Source organism: Podarcis muralis, chromosome 14, assembly GCF_964188315.1.
Source record: "Podarcis muralis chromosome 14, rPodMur119.hap1.1, whole genome shotgun sequence".
In the NCBI taxonomy this organism is placed as follows: Eukaryota; Metazoa; Chordata; class Lepidosauria; order Squamata; family Lacertidae; genus Podarcis; species Podarcis muralis.
In genome coordinates this window covers 4,767,973-4,781,249 of record NC_135668.1, presented here as the reverse complement: position 1 = coordinate 4,781,249, position 13,277 = coordinate 4,767,973, and the positions used below count along the sequence as shown (strand labels likewise).

The 13,277-nt window shown below is 43.7% G+C and overlaps 1 protein-coding gene across 1 annotated transcript in view; it reads right to left on the bottom strand.

Moving 5' to 3' along the window:
• The window catches only part of RAB8B (RAB8B, member RAS oncogene family), a 37,680-nt gene extending 25,170 nt beyond the window's left edge, over window positions 1–12,510 (bottom strand). Inside the window, exon 1 of the mRNA XM_028705428.2 lies at window positions 12,327–12,510. Within this exon, the coding sequence (XP_028561261.1) occupies window positions 12,327–12,450 (124 nt within the window). The 5' untranslated portion in view covers window positions 12,451–12,510. The remainder of the gene's footprint in view (window positions 1–12,326) is intronic.
• Window positions 12,511–13,277: the final 767 nt, after the last annotated feature.

Below are 13,277 nucleotides of genomic sequence, written 5' to 3'. Positions count from 1 at the left end.
ACTAAATAGGGCATTAGTTATAGAAGGGGTAAAGGAGATATTTTGTATAATTTTTAAAGACAGGTTTATTTTTTTACTAATTTTAGAACATAACATTGCTTAATAGATTTTAAAACATATCTATATAAATAATTGGGACACGGGTGGCGCTGTGGGTTAAAGCCTCAGCGCCTAGGACTTGCTGATCGAAAGGTCGGCGGTTCGAATCCCCGCGGTGGGGTGCGCTCCCGTTGTTCGGTCCCAGCGCCTGCCAACCTAGCAGTTCGAAAGCACCCTCGGGTGCAAGTAGATAAATAGGGACCGCTTACTAGTGGGAAGGTAAACGGCGTTCCGTGTGCTGCGCTGGCTCGCCAGAGCAGCTTCGTCACGCTGGCCACGTGACCCGGAAGTGTCTGCGGACAGCGCTGGCCCCCGGCCTCTTGAGTGAGATGGGTACACAACCCTAGAGTCTGTCAAGACTGGCCCGTACGGGCAGGGGTACCTTTACCTTTTTATATAAATAATTTCATTAGAATATTATTACAGTATATAGGCTCTTACAACCAGAAGGTATCACTAGGTGTGGAAAAACACCCTGCACACTAGACAATTCCACATTTCCCTCTTTCCAGTATTGCTCCTGTCTGCTTTTCCCTCTGCCTTGGCCCAGCCGTGCCATCACAAAAAGAAAGGAGCAAACAAAAATGAAATTCCCATGACTGATAGGTCAAAGCAAGGGCAGATAGTTACTGCGCAGACCAGAGCAACATATGAGGTCGAAATGAAATACCTATGTTGAGTAAGTAGGCTGTAAATATTTATGTATGGGCAATGATCAAATTAGTTCTTAATTTACATAGGAAGCCATCTTTAAACTCACTGCATCTAGTAGAGGGCATTGATTCAGTTTAGAGTTTGGTTTGGTTCACACAAAATCTAGTATTGCATGAGAAAGCCATGGGTTTGTGCACTGAGAGGAGCATTCTTTATTTGGAAACTGTGGTTAGTGTTAAACTATGTTTCATTCAAAGAAACCAAGATTATTAACCATGATGTGAAGTTAGAACCAGACACTTTTTATCTCTCATCTAGACCATGCAGGAAGAGGAGAGCAGAGGGGGAGTGTTATAGTTCTGCAATACTCATTAACTGTAGGATCAATGTGCTTATACAGGCAACAACCGATTTGCGCACACCCCCATGCCAGATATATAAGCTAGGTGCCAAAAGGCTCCTTAAACCAAGGTTGCAGTTGCCAAAATGGAATGTCTAGTTGCCATTTTAGGGCAATACGGCTCTAAAGTCTTATTTTTCAAATGAAGGACTGACTGTGATTGATTATCTGTTAAACATCTGGCTAGTTCAGATGACAGCCTTGAGCTAGGTTAAGAACTTTGAGAACTTTAAAAAGAAAAGTCACTTTATCCAGGGATAGTCCACACATATATTGCCTTATTCTGACCTCCTTTTCTTAATGGTGACATGGACCATTGATATCATAAGAATATTCTTCACAACTGTGAGCTGGGCAATGGGGTGGGGCAAATGAAAAGCTACAACAATTAACTATAATGTTTACTGCTCCTGCTCAGGCTGCACAGAAAAAGCATTTTGGTTCCTGAAATTCAGTCCAATTGTACAGATAAAATACAACTGACAGAATTCTACAGGATCTGATATTAGTGTGGAAAAAAAAAAAAAGTCAAGATCCAATGATCCCCAGGCATGCACCTCCAGATGGTGGAGATGTCAGGAGCCCATCCTGGCACCCAGGCACCTTTCACTTGGTTGCAAGTAGCTGATATGTGCAAAATGTGCTTGGCTAATTTTGAAGATTACCCCCATGTGCTGGCAGAGTGCACATAAGCCCATTCCGTCTCTGCCCCACCCCCTTTCCCAGCCATCTCTGGGTCACCATGGTGTGCAAGTCAATTGGATGTGCATAAATCAGTCGTTCCCTCCATTCAAATTACAGTGGTACCTCGGATTAAGAACTTAATTTGTTCTGGAGGTCTGTTCTTAAGCTTTAGCTAATGGGGCCTCCTGCCGCTGCCGTGCAATTTCTGTTCTCATCCTGAAGCAAAGTTCTTAACCCGAGGTACTATTTCTGGGTTAGCGGAGTCTGTAGCCTGAAGTGTCTGTAATCTGAAGCGTCTGTAACCCGAGGTACCACTGTAATAGCATTAACAAGGTTATTTCTAAAGAGAATCCTAGCACACACATATGTAACCGGGGGGAGGGGTCTATTTGTCTAACTGGCCCATAAGTCTCAAGTTTACCTGCAGCCAAGACCAACTGTTCTCTCTCCCTGACCCCTCACTATTCTGAGCTGAGATTCAAGCAAGCCTAAAAGTTCTTCCATGCCCTGGCCATTATCTAAATTTGGATAATGACGTGTGTGGCGCTGTGGGTTAAACCACAGAGCCTAGGACTTGCCGATCAGAAGGTTGGCGGTTCGAATCCCCGCAACGGGGTGATCTCCCGTTGCTCGGTCCCTGCTCCTGCCCACCTAGCCGTTCGAAAGCACGTCTAAGTGCAAGGAGATAAATAGGTATCACTCTGGCGGGAAGGTAAACGGCATTTCCATGAGCTGCTCTGGTTCGCCAGAAGCGGCTTAGTCATGCTGGCCACATGACCCGGAAGCTGTACGCCGGCTCCCTCGGCCAATAAAGCGAGATGAGCGCCGCAACCCCAGAGTAGGCTACAACTGGACCTAATGGTCAGGGGTCCCTTTACCTTTACGCCACAGTGGATAAAGTCACTTGAATATTACCAGGTAGATACAGAAGAAAACCTAAAACCTAAATAGCAAATCAGGGTATTCCCTGCCTTAGGAAGGCTACTGAAATCGTCTAGTCACCTGTTGGTTAAAGACTTACAAAATGATTGTCTTACTAGTTAAGTGGCAGATTTTCTCCAATAGTTCATTTTGCTCTCCATACCAATTTCTCTGTTTTTAAATTTTAGTTCTGAAAGCAAACAAATTACTGCTACCTTAATGTTTTGCCTCTCAAAATATGTCATCCTCAGAATTGTCCCAGTGGCATGTTGTTCCTTGCATGGCACTCACAAATATAAAGTACTTTTCTTTTTAAAGTTCTCCTAATGTAATTCCACAGCACAGCAAATCCACGCCAACAAGCAGCTGTAATAAGGCAATATTTATGCACCACCCCACCTTTAATGTTAATCTATTCAGACAAAAGGAGAAAGGGAAGCAGAGAAGAAAATCTTTCTCCCTTTTCTTTAGCAGATTTGAGAAGAACGCAGCCAGCTCACTTGTTTTCCTTCCCCAACTAGAATGTTCTAAAGTGCACCTAAAAACCAAATCACACCACAAGTTAGAATGCAAACAAATGTCAACTCAGTTAACATTAACGTGCCCCAAACAAATAGCAAATCATGGCTTAAAAGGATACCCTTTAGGTCGGAAATTATGTTCACAGTTTATCAAACTGCAAACCTGCTAGCATCTCTCAGGCAGCCAGATATTAAAGTTCAGTTCAATATAGACAAATGTATATTGCAGTTATACAATGGTAAATCAATGGAGCCAAACCTTACATTCAGAGGCTACCTTTAGCTAGAGGCAAAGCATTCCTTGTCCGCACAGAAGCCACACACAGAGTAATGCAAAGCAAAATCATTCCCAGGTTCAGTTCCTAACTTATGTCCCTTTTTAAGGGTTGAAAGAAATCGATGAGAAGCAAATAACTGGGAGGTTGGATAGTCCTGTGTAAGAGTCTTCAAGACTTAATATACATTTTGTTGCAAACACTGCATATGCTAAGGAGTCTTGATGTTAGGAAAGTTATTTAACTACAGAATTCCATAGATAATGGTGAACTGGAGAATGCTATCTGCTAGTCCCCAAGAAACAGAAGTCTGCCTGCAATCAGAGGTTGATCTAAAGTTAGGGTAGGGTGCTTTGCTTTGAAAACTCAGCAAGGAGCTTCAGAAACACACACTCAATCCACATCCAGCCATCAAATAACAATGTGTGCAAAATACTTATTTTGAAGAACACAAAGGCATCAAGGTATGGTAGCTGTTTTTCATCCGGCTCACAGTAAGTTCCTCAGAGCATATGCTATTCAGTCAGAAGTTGCACTAGTTCCTAAAGTCATTAAGGGTTAATTGATATTTAAGCAAGACATTTGTCTCCATGTCAGTCAAATGAGACAGCAGCATATAAGAAAGCTCCATCTGCCAATTGTGAATTGGGATGATGCCTTCAGACATCTGTCATGTGGAGAGACAAAAGGTGCAGATGCTTCTCCCATTCAACCCAAGCCATTTCACCAAAAGACCTGTCAACACGCATAAAAGGGAAGAGTTGCAGTGTTCACATTTCAATAGCACAGAGGCATTGCATCTATAAGCATAACATGGAAGCCGTTTTAAACTAGCATTTTAACATGGCTGTGGAATGGTAAGCTATTTAAGGTGAATACAATACTCTACGTCTAGCCTGTCCCTCCTCCCACTTCCATCACCCCAGGCCTGGCACAGAATGTTTGGAAGCTTGGTGTGAAATGGATAAAAACTCAAAACTCAAAACATTTTCTCTCAGAAATAATTAATTTTAAAGACAAAGTATTAAAATAATATTACTGAGCAAACATTCAAATGATACTAATGAGGATTTATATAGGATTTGATTCAATTACTAAGCAAGCAACATTCTAAGGGCTATGTTGGAAATGTATTCCTAAATGTTGCACAACATCTTCAGGAATTTGATTCAAGAGCGCAGTCTGGGAGTCTGCCAAATATCTTGTCTCTGTGACATGGTCATAAAGCCACCAAGCATCTCAAATGCCTCCATCTTCTGCACACAGAGAAAAATGGATGCATATTTGAATACACAACCACAGCAACAACCATGAAAAATAGTTGAGAAGCTTGTTTTAATTCATGAGTTTTCTAATTTATGAAGTCCTTCAAACTCAAACTGAAAGTTCAGAATCAGCAGTTGACAGATTTTTTCCATACAATTCTGAGAGGAAAAAGCTTGACTTATTAGATATGATGATACAGTACACTACCAAAGAGTTGTTATAAGTTTAAATTAAGTATGACACTATCATACTAAACTGGAATTTCTAAAGCAAAGTCTCTCTATTACTACAGCTCTCCTTCATTTTATATTGTCTTCCAAAATATGAGGGGTTTTTTGTTGTTGCTTATTAGAAGCTGATGCTCCAATGCAAAGGTTTATCTTAATCAAACAAACTAGGGACAGACAGAATGAAACCCTGAGGCAAAAAAACTCTGTAAAAAAAATATTAATCTGTTCCAGTCATTTGACATACAAACAGCCTTTGTGGACACACTGCCAGATACTGATATCATCTTGGATAAGAATGTAAATATTCCAAAGTTTGTTTCATAGTCAGCAAGTTTCTGCATTGAATTTGAACTCCTCCCAGTGCATAAGAAAGCTAACACACAAATTTGCTATGTTACTATTGCCAGGAGAAGAAATCCAACAAACTCTGGAGAGAACAACTCTCTCACTGGGTATTATAAAACCCAACACATTTAATCTGACAAACATCACATAGCAATAGATTAATTCAAGCCTAACAGAGATCAGAACTATGATACCACAGTCAAACATGTGTGTCTCTGTCCCCTGATATATTAACAGATGGAAAGTACGTATGTCTCTGAACAGTGGTGGCTGCGGGGGATCACAAGCTATTGGACCCATGTTCTGCTTATGCACTTCTCAAAGACCACTTTGAAAACAGAACAATGGGCTATTTGGGCACGTGTTCTGATTCAGAAGGCATCCTCTTATATTCTATATATCATGCAGCAACAATATTATTTGTTTCTTCACCCTAAGGTCCCAGGGCAGGTTACAACATTCAGATGCCACATTGAAGAGTTTGAAAGCACTTACAAAAATAAAAATATACTTCTATAAGAAGTATAATGAAGGTGCAATACACACCTTTGTGGGGAGGAAATTTTAAAGCTTAAAGGATGCCACAGAGAATGCCCTCTCCTGGGCTGCCACACCCTGAGCCTCTGGGTGCAGAGGAACTACCAAGAGGACGCCCTTGAATTTTGAAGCTCAAAGCTAGCGTCTCATGCTCTTACAACCCTGCCTATTTCCCTTACACTTTATTAATCTGTAGCAATAATCTACTTTTGTATCTCTGCAAATGGCTATGTTTATCGGAAACATAACTGAGTCAAGTACTCTGCAGTCAGGATTTTACAGCTTCCTTGAGTGGAAATTATTGCCATTACGCAGTTCTCCTCTAAAGAGGAAGTGAAACTTGACAGATCATGTACAGAGGCAGCTTGCTTAAGTCACTATATAATTGCATAAAATCTCTTGAAAGTTGATCAATGGTTTCCACCAAATAAGAATAATATGCAGGAGTCAATTCATACATTCAGTTGTAATACATCAAGTACTGAGCAGTCAGGTGACTTACTCGCATGTGTACACTGTCTTTTAGGCTCCCAACAAAATTTTCTAAACAGCATACCAGTAGAGTTTGGGAATAGTCTGGCATTCAGATAAATTAAGAAAAAGAACAACAAAATCTTAAGTGAAGTCCTTCTTAGCTGCCCAGGCATCTGGAACATTTCTAAAGGCAGCCTCATGCCACATTGACAGTGCTGCCTTTAGTGCATAGAAAACTTACAAATCTAGACATGATGGCAAATTTATCCAGGGAACCACTGACCTTCAATTAATAAATGTCTCAACTATTCTTGAAGACATTTAAAATATTTAGGTGGCATAGTAATGCTCTAAGATTATAGCCCTCGGAGGAATTTTCATATACAACACTAAAAATGCCTTGTAGTTTCGTTCCTGTCTATGCATGTGAGAATTCTATCTTATCTGAGAAAACCAGCTAAATAAACTATTTAAAATCAAATGCACATTTCAGCAATTGGAGGTGCTACTATCAAATCGATAGACATGAAAATACAAGCACATGTGACATGAACAGAAAGACAGAACAGTACATAATAAAGGTTTCACCATGCAGGAACTCAATTTACTTAAGCATGGTAATTAAAACTCAAGAACAATCTCAAAGTGTTGGAGCTTCAAATGCCAATGTATCTTCCTATCCTGACAAAACAAACCAGCAGGGCCAGAAAACCACAGAGCCTCAGAACACAAGAAGACTCCAGCTTATGCTTGGTTTCTTGCAGCTAGTTAGTGCTTAATAAGACACCCAGCTTGAGCAGTTTTTCTTGTGGTTTCTTCCATTTCCTGACCATTTTAGTACACTCAGCATTCAAAAACTTTAGTTAGAAACAGTTACTATGACAGTTCCCTGAGAAACAAAAGAACACCCTTCCTCGAATCAACTGTTTCCCCACAGGGAGCTCAGCTAAGGAAGGCTTGTTTAGGGTGCCATTATTCACTCAATGAGTGAATGTCATGTCTCTTCTGTGGTAGCAGAATCTTTTGGGAATTTCAACCCTAGGAATGGGCCCATTGAAAGTAAAAACCTTTCATCTGGAGAACACAGCAGTTAGAGCAGGCCAGTGGCCCATCTATTCCAACACCCTGTTCTCACAATGGTCATCCAGATGCCCATTATGAGAAGCCCGCAAGCAGAAACAGAGCACTAAAGCACTCTTTTCCTTGTGATTGCCAGCAACTGGGATTCAGAGATATACTTCCTTCAACAGTAGCTAGTAGTCATTGGTAGCATTATCCTCCATGAATCTGTATATTGTAATCCTATTTTAAAGCTATCCAAGTTGATCGCCATTGTGACATATTGTGGGAGCAAACTCCAAAAGTGCCATAGCTTAGAGGTAGAGCACATACTCTGTATACAAAAGATCTGAAATTCAATTCCTGGCATCTCCAGGTAGAGCTGAAACGGGCTCCCATCTGAAAATCTGGAAAACTGCTGCATGAGCTCAATGGTCTGCTTGGTATAAGGCAGCTTCCTATAAACGACCATGGCTGGGCTGTCTCAGAGTAGCCAATGTTGAGCCACCAGATATTACTGGAACTACAGCCATGCTGGCTGGGGCTGTTGAGAATTGCAGTCCAGGACCAGCAACATCTAGAGAGCACAACCTTGGGCATTCCTGGTCCCAATAATGTGGTCTTGATGTCTTGCCTGCTTGTGATTTAATTGTCTACTGTTTGGCATAACTGTTTGTAATATTGCTTTTAAAAAGTATTTCAAAAAACACCTGTAAAATGCCCTTGCACTGAATGAGACATCTGAAGGCCGCCCTGTTGACTTCTTAGCAGCTACTCAAACAGTGAAATGAAAATAGTGCAAGTTACAACCAAGTCCTACAGGTTGTTCAGAGATTCATTAAGACTGTTCCTACTCCCTTATCACTTATGGTAATCTATTACCTCTGGTCATGAAAATGCTCTGGCATTACAGCAGTTTTCTTTGTTTAAATGCTCTGATGTATCTGCTTTAAAGCGGGGTACAAACCAGCATTTTTAATATTGTATAACCAACAAAAGAAATACAGTGGTACCTCGGGTTAAGAACTTAATTTGTTCCGGAGGTCCATTCTTAACCTGAAACTGTTCTTAACCTGAAGCACCACTTTAACGAATGGGGCTTCCCGCTGCCGCCAGAGCACAATTTCTGTTCTCATCCTGAAGCAAAGTTCTTAACCCGAGGTACTATTTCTGGGTTAGCGGAGTCTGTAACCTGAAGCGTCTGTAACCCGAGGTACCACTGTAATAATACCTTAATGAAAAAGTGTTACTCTATTCTTACTTTTCAAACAATAGATTACAAGCACCACTATGTCCTGTGCCTCAAACAGCTGGGCACAGTTACAGTCTAATTTCGCAGCCATGGGGATGCCCTGGAGAACTTGAAAGAGATTCAAATTTGTGACAAGGCCTTTGAGAATGTGTTCCACTCCCAGGGCAATAACTGCTCTGCCATCATGGAGAATATACATCTCAGAAGGAGGACGTCACTCCAAGTAAGAAAAAAATTATTCACTTGGATAAATTATTCAACTCTCCAATTTTGGGAAAACGGGGGAAAAAATGCCAATTGCAACTCAAGATAAATTAGTCAAAAGTGATGTATACTGGGGGGGGGGGGAATCAAAATCTGAATTTTACATGCATGCAGCAGTAAGCTAAACTGTGACTTAATGTGAATGAGCATAAGACTGAGATCACTGCACTCCTCGCATGCCCCTGCTGCCATCATGATACCCAAAGCTATTCCATGGTTTGGCTTAGTGTTATATACAAACCCTGAATCATGGTTTGTCTCAGTCCAGACAAACCACAAGCGTAATGAAGATTTGTTCTCAGCTTACCGCTGGCGGTTTCTCTGGGTGAGACAATCCACAAGCCCAGATTCAGATGTAATGTTAAGATGAACCATGGCTTAGTCCCAGGTAGCGGGGCAGAAGGAGGAGAAGTATTGGGACCACAGTCTTTGCTTCAGGAACCTGCACAATTGCTTGTTTGCATTACACTGTCATGTGCAGCAGCTGCAAAAAGGGCAAATTCCATGCTAGGAATCACAAAAGAGATTGAATATAATACTGTCACTATTGTAAAGTCTTTATACAAATATTATGATGCACCCCTACTTGGAATATTGTATACAGTCCTGGTTGCAGTACAGTGGTACCTCTAGTTGCGGACACGATCCATTCTGGGGTGCTGTTTGCACCCCGAAAAGTCCACGAGAGGCGCTTCTGTGCAAGCATGGAGCACAATAGAGCTCTTCTGCTCATGCACGAAGCGCGCAGAACACTTCTGCGTGTGCGGTGAAACCCGAAAGTATACACTTCCAGGTTTGCCGTGTTCGCAAGCCGAAAAGACGCAACATGAACCTAACGCAACACGAGGTATGACTGTAAATAAAAAAATACATTGTAGAGCTGGAAAAAGGCAAACAAAATTATTAGGGGGCTGGGACTATTTTCCCGTAAGGACAGGTTACAACATTTGGAACTTTGTTGCTTATAAAAATAAAAAAGGCAAGTAAGAGAAATCATAGAGGTATATCAGATTATACATAGTGTGAAGAGTTTTGCTTTTTCTCTCCCTCTCTCATAATACTATGTTGTCTTCACGTCCTGCTTGTGAGTTTCCCTTGGGAAGTAGATGACGGACAATATGAACCTTTGCTTTCATCTAGCAGAACTCTACTTCTCTTTTGTTCTTAGTACCTAGCCCTATGCTTATGGTCAGGCCAGACAGGAACTGTGCCTGCCCCTGGTGTTAGACAGGCTTTAAAAATATATATTTTTCTCTTGGATTCCTAACACCTTATGTGGGAGACAGGAAGTTTCATGTTACCCACTCTGAACTATCAGAATAAGGCAGGCCTGCAAAATGTTTAACCTGCCAATCTGTCATAGTAGCCATTCAAGAGGGTCTGTCAAAGGCTCAGTCAACTCCCTTTTTTTGTTACAGCCTGACAGCATAGTATTAAGCAGGTAGTTGGACACACTATTTACCCAGTGAGCTACAGGTGTTTTTTTAAAAAAAGGATACAAGACTCAAAACTTGGCCATATAATGTAATCTAAATCAGACTCAGAAGAGTCACCTAGATGTTACAAGTTTCTATGAGACGTAGCCAATGTGATGTCCTCCAGATATTGTTGGACTTCAACTCCCATCAGCCCCAACTAGCATTGCCTACAATATCTGGAGAGCACCATGCTTGCTACCTGCATCAATGCACAAGTGTTTCAAGTGTTGCAGCAAGAGGGAGCAGACAGAACAAATTAACTTGTGAAGCTGGACTTGAGCATATAAAACACCTATCAATATGGGCTGGGCATCCTGCAAGATAGCACATAAAGGATACAGTGGTACCTCTGGTTATGTATTTAATTCGTTCCGGAGGTCCGTTCTTAACCTAAAACTATTCTTAACCTGAAGCACCACTTTAGCTAATGGGGCCTCCTGCTGCACCGTCGGAGCACGATTTCTGTTCTCATCCTGAAGCAAAGTTCTTAACCCGAGGTACTATTTCTGGGTTAACGGAGTCTGTAACCTGAAGCGTATGTAACCTGTATAGTTGAACAGAGTAACTAGCAACCACTCACTCATGATATGTGTAACAAAAATATCAACTAGTGGTAAAGTACAAATCCATCACTATCTTCCCCATTTTGGCTATCAGAGTAAAAATGATTCCAGTCGTCCACTGTATCAGAGCTCCTGCACAGCGAGACAAGTTCCCGTGGCCAATTTTGACTGCTGTTCACCTAGGTCAGATTCTCCTTCCCTTTCCTTCATATCATGCCACAACCGTAGACAGAGAGCATATCTTATGTCATTTCAAATGACATAATTTCTGTACAGGCCTGAGCAGTTTTAGGCACTTTATAAAGAATGCTAGTGGAAGTCGGTGCAAGGGTTCCCACTAGTGCAACAGCACGTATCCACCTCCCCTCTCCTCCCCAAAATCTGCTCTAGGTCAGGAGCACTCACAGAACAGCTTGCAGGAGGATCATTCCAACCTTGCGTCTTAACAGTGTGACAAATCCCTCCCTGTGTCCCCAAACAAGTGCCTATTCCAACCCTCCGCCCCGCCCAACAGGGGCCAAGATGACATTTGAGGATGGCGACATTTCTAGGCGTGTCAAACGGGTTCAGAGATGCACTCCCAAGAGTGTCAAAAGGGTGGCGGGTTCGTCGGAAAGAGCGCTTTCCAAGGCAGCCGAAAGCGGGTTAGCCTAACGGGCTAACGAACCTGCTTCTGTCCGGGGCAGGGAGGTGGGCGTCCGCGGGCGCCTCTTCGGGGGGCGGGAAGGGGCTACCCACAGATCTCCGCTTCCGGGGCGGCCATCTGAGAAAAGGGTCCCGTCCCAGCGCTGCGGCGGCGAGAGCCTCCCCGCCTAAAAGGCGCCCTCCAGCACAAATCCCCACAACAAAGCGGCGAAGGGGGGGCGGCAGAAGAGCGGAGAGGAAGAGAAGCCCCCCGCGTCACGGGCCGGAGACTCGCGCAGGGCCCGCTCCTCTCACGCCCCCCGCGCCGGGTCAACGCCTCCGCGGCCCCGCCGAAGCCCAATCGCAACATAACGGGGACCGGGAAGGAGGCGGAATGGGGGGGGGGCGGGAAGGAGGTCGCGCGAAGAAACCCCCCCAATCCTACCCTCAAAAAACGGTCTGAGGGACAAGGCGGGGCGCGAGAGGGGAAGGGAAATGGAAACGGAAACCGGCTCGCTCGCTCGCGGCGACGCCCGTGGCCCCCGAAGACCCAGCCGGCCGCCCCCCTCCCGAGGCGCCAGGGGGCCGGGCCTGCGCTCCGTGAGGCGGGGGAGCCGCCCCCCGCCCCGAGGCGCCTGCCTGAGGAAGCGCCCCTCAGAGGGAGGCCGAGGCCGCCTCACCGATGGTGGAGATGAAGGTGGTGTTGAAGGCGTCCTCGCTGAAGCGGAAGAGCAGGCAGGTCTTGCCCACGCCGGAGTCGCCGATGAGGAGCAGCTTGAAGAGATAGTCGTAGGTCTTCGCCATCTTCGCTCCGACTGGCGGCCGGGAGCCGGAGGGGAGGGGGAACTAGCAGGAGGGAGGGAGGAACAGGAAGGGGCGGGGCAGCCAGGCGGGCGGCGCGCGCGCGACGACGGAAGCCCCGCCTTCTCGCTCCCTCCAGCCTTCGCCGCCCGCGCAATGGCCTCTGGGAGTCGTGGTTTTTTTCTGAGGGACTTTTCCAGTTTTTCTTGTAGGAAGCGACCGCGATCGCCCCTGTCGGCCCCGTGGAAATCCCAGCCTTCAAGGCGGGAAGGAGGAGGCCTGGCCGGGATGGACGGCGGCCAGTGCTGGGGATTGGTACTACCGAAGCCATACTATTATGTACATATTATTTAGTAATATAGTCAGAAATGTCAACAAACTGCTAATTGCTGAGTAGTTGTTGTCCAGTTATATTTTGGAGGGGGGAATAATAATTAATAAAGACATATTATTATCAATAAAAGTATATAATTCAAATCATTTTGATCTGCACTGTCATTGCACTGTGGTGGTTAGAGTTGTTTCCTTTGTGACACTTTGAGTGCGAATGTATTCATTTATTTAAAATGTTTTTTAAAACATAATAATTAAAAAGCAAGTCCCCAAAGTGGCTCTCAGAGTGGTATAAAAAGAAAAGGCGTCCCTCTCTTCGGACTTATGATTGAAAAGACATGATAGAATAAAAATTGATTGGAAGGGAGGAGAAAAAGCAAACTCAGTCACTGTTTCTTACTTACATGAGTCTTAGAAGTGCCACTTAGAAAAGAAAACATTTGCCCAAGAGAAGGAGCCAAGAGTTTTTGGTCTTGACTTTTTGCCAAGAGTTGTGC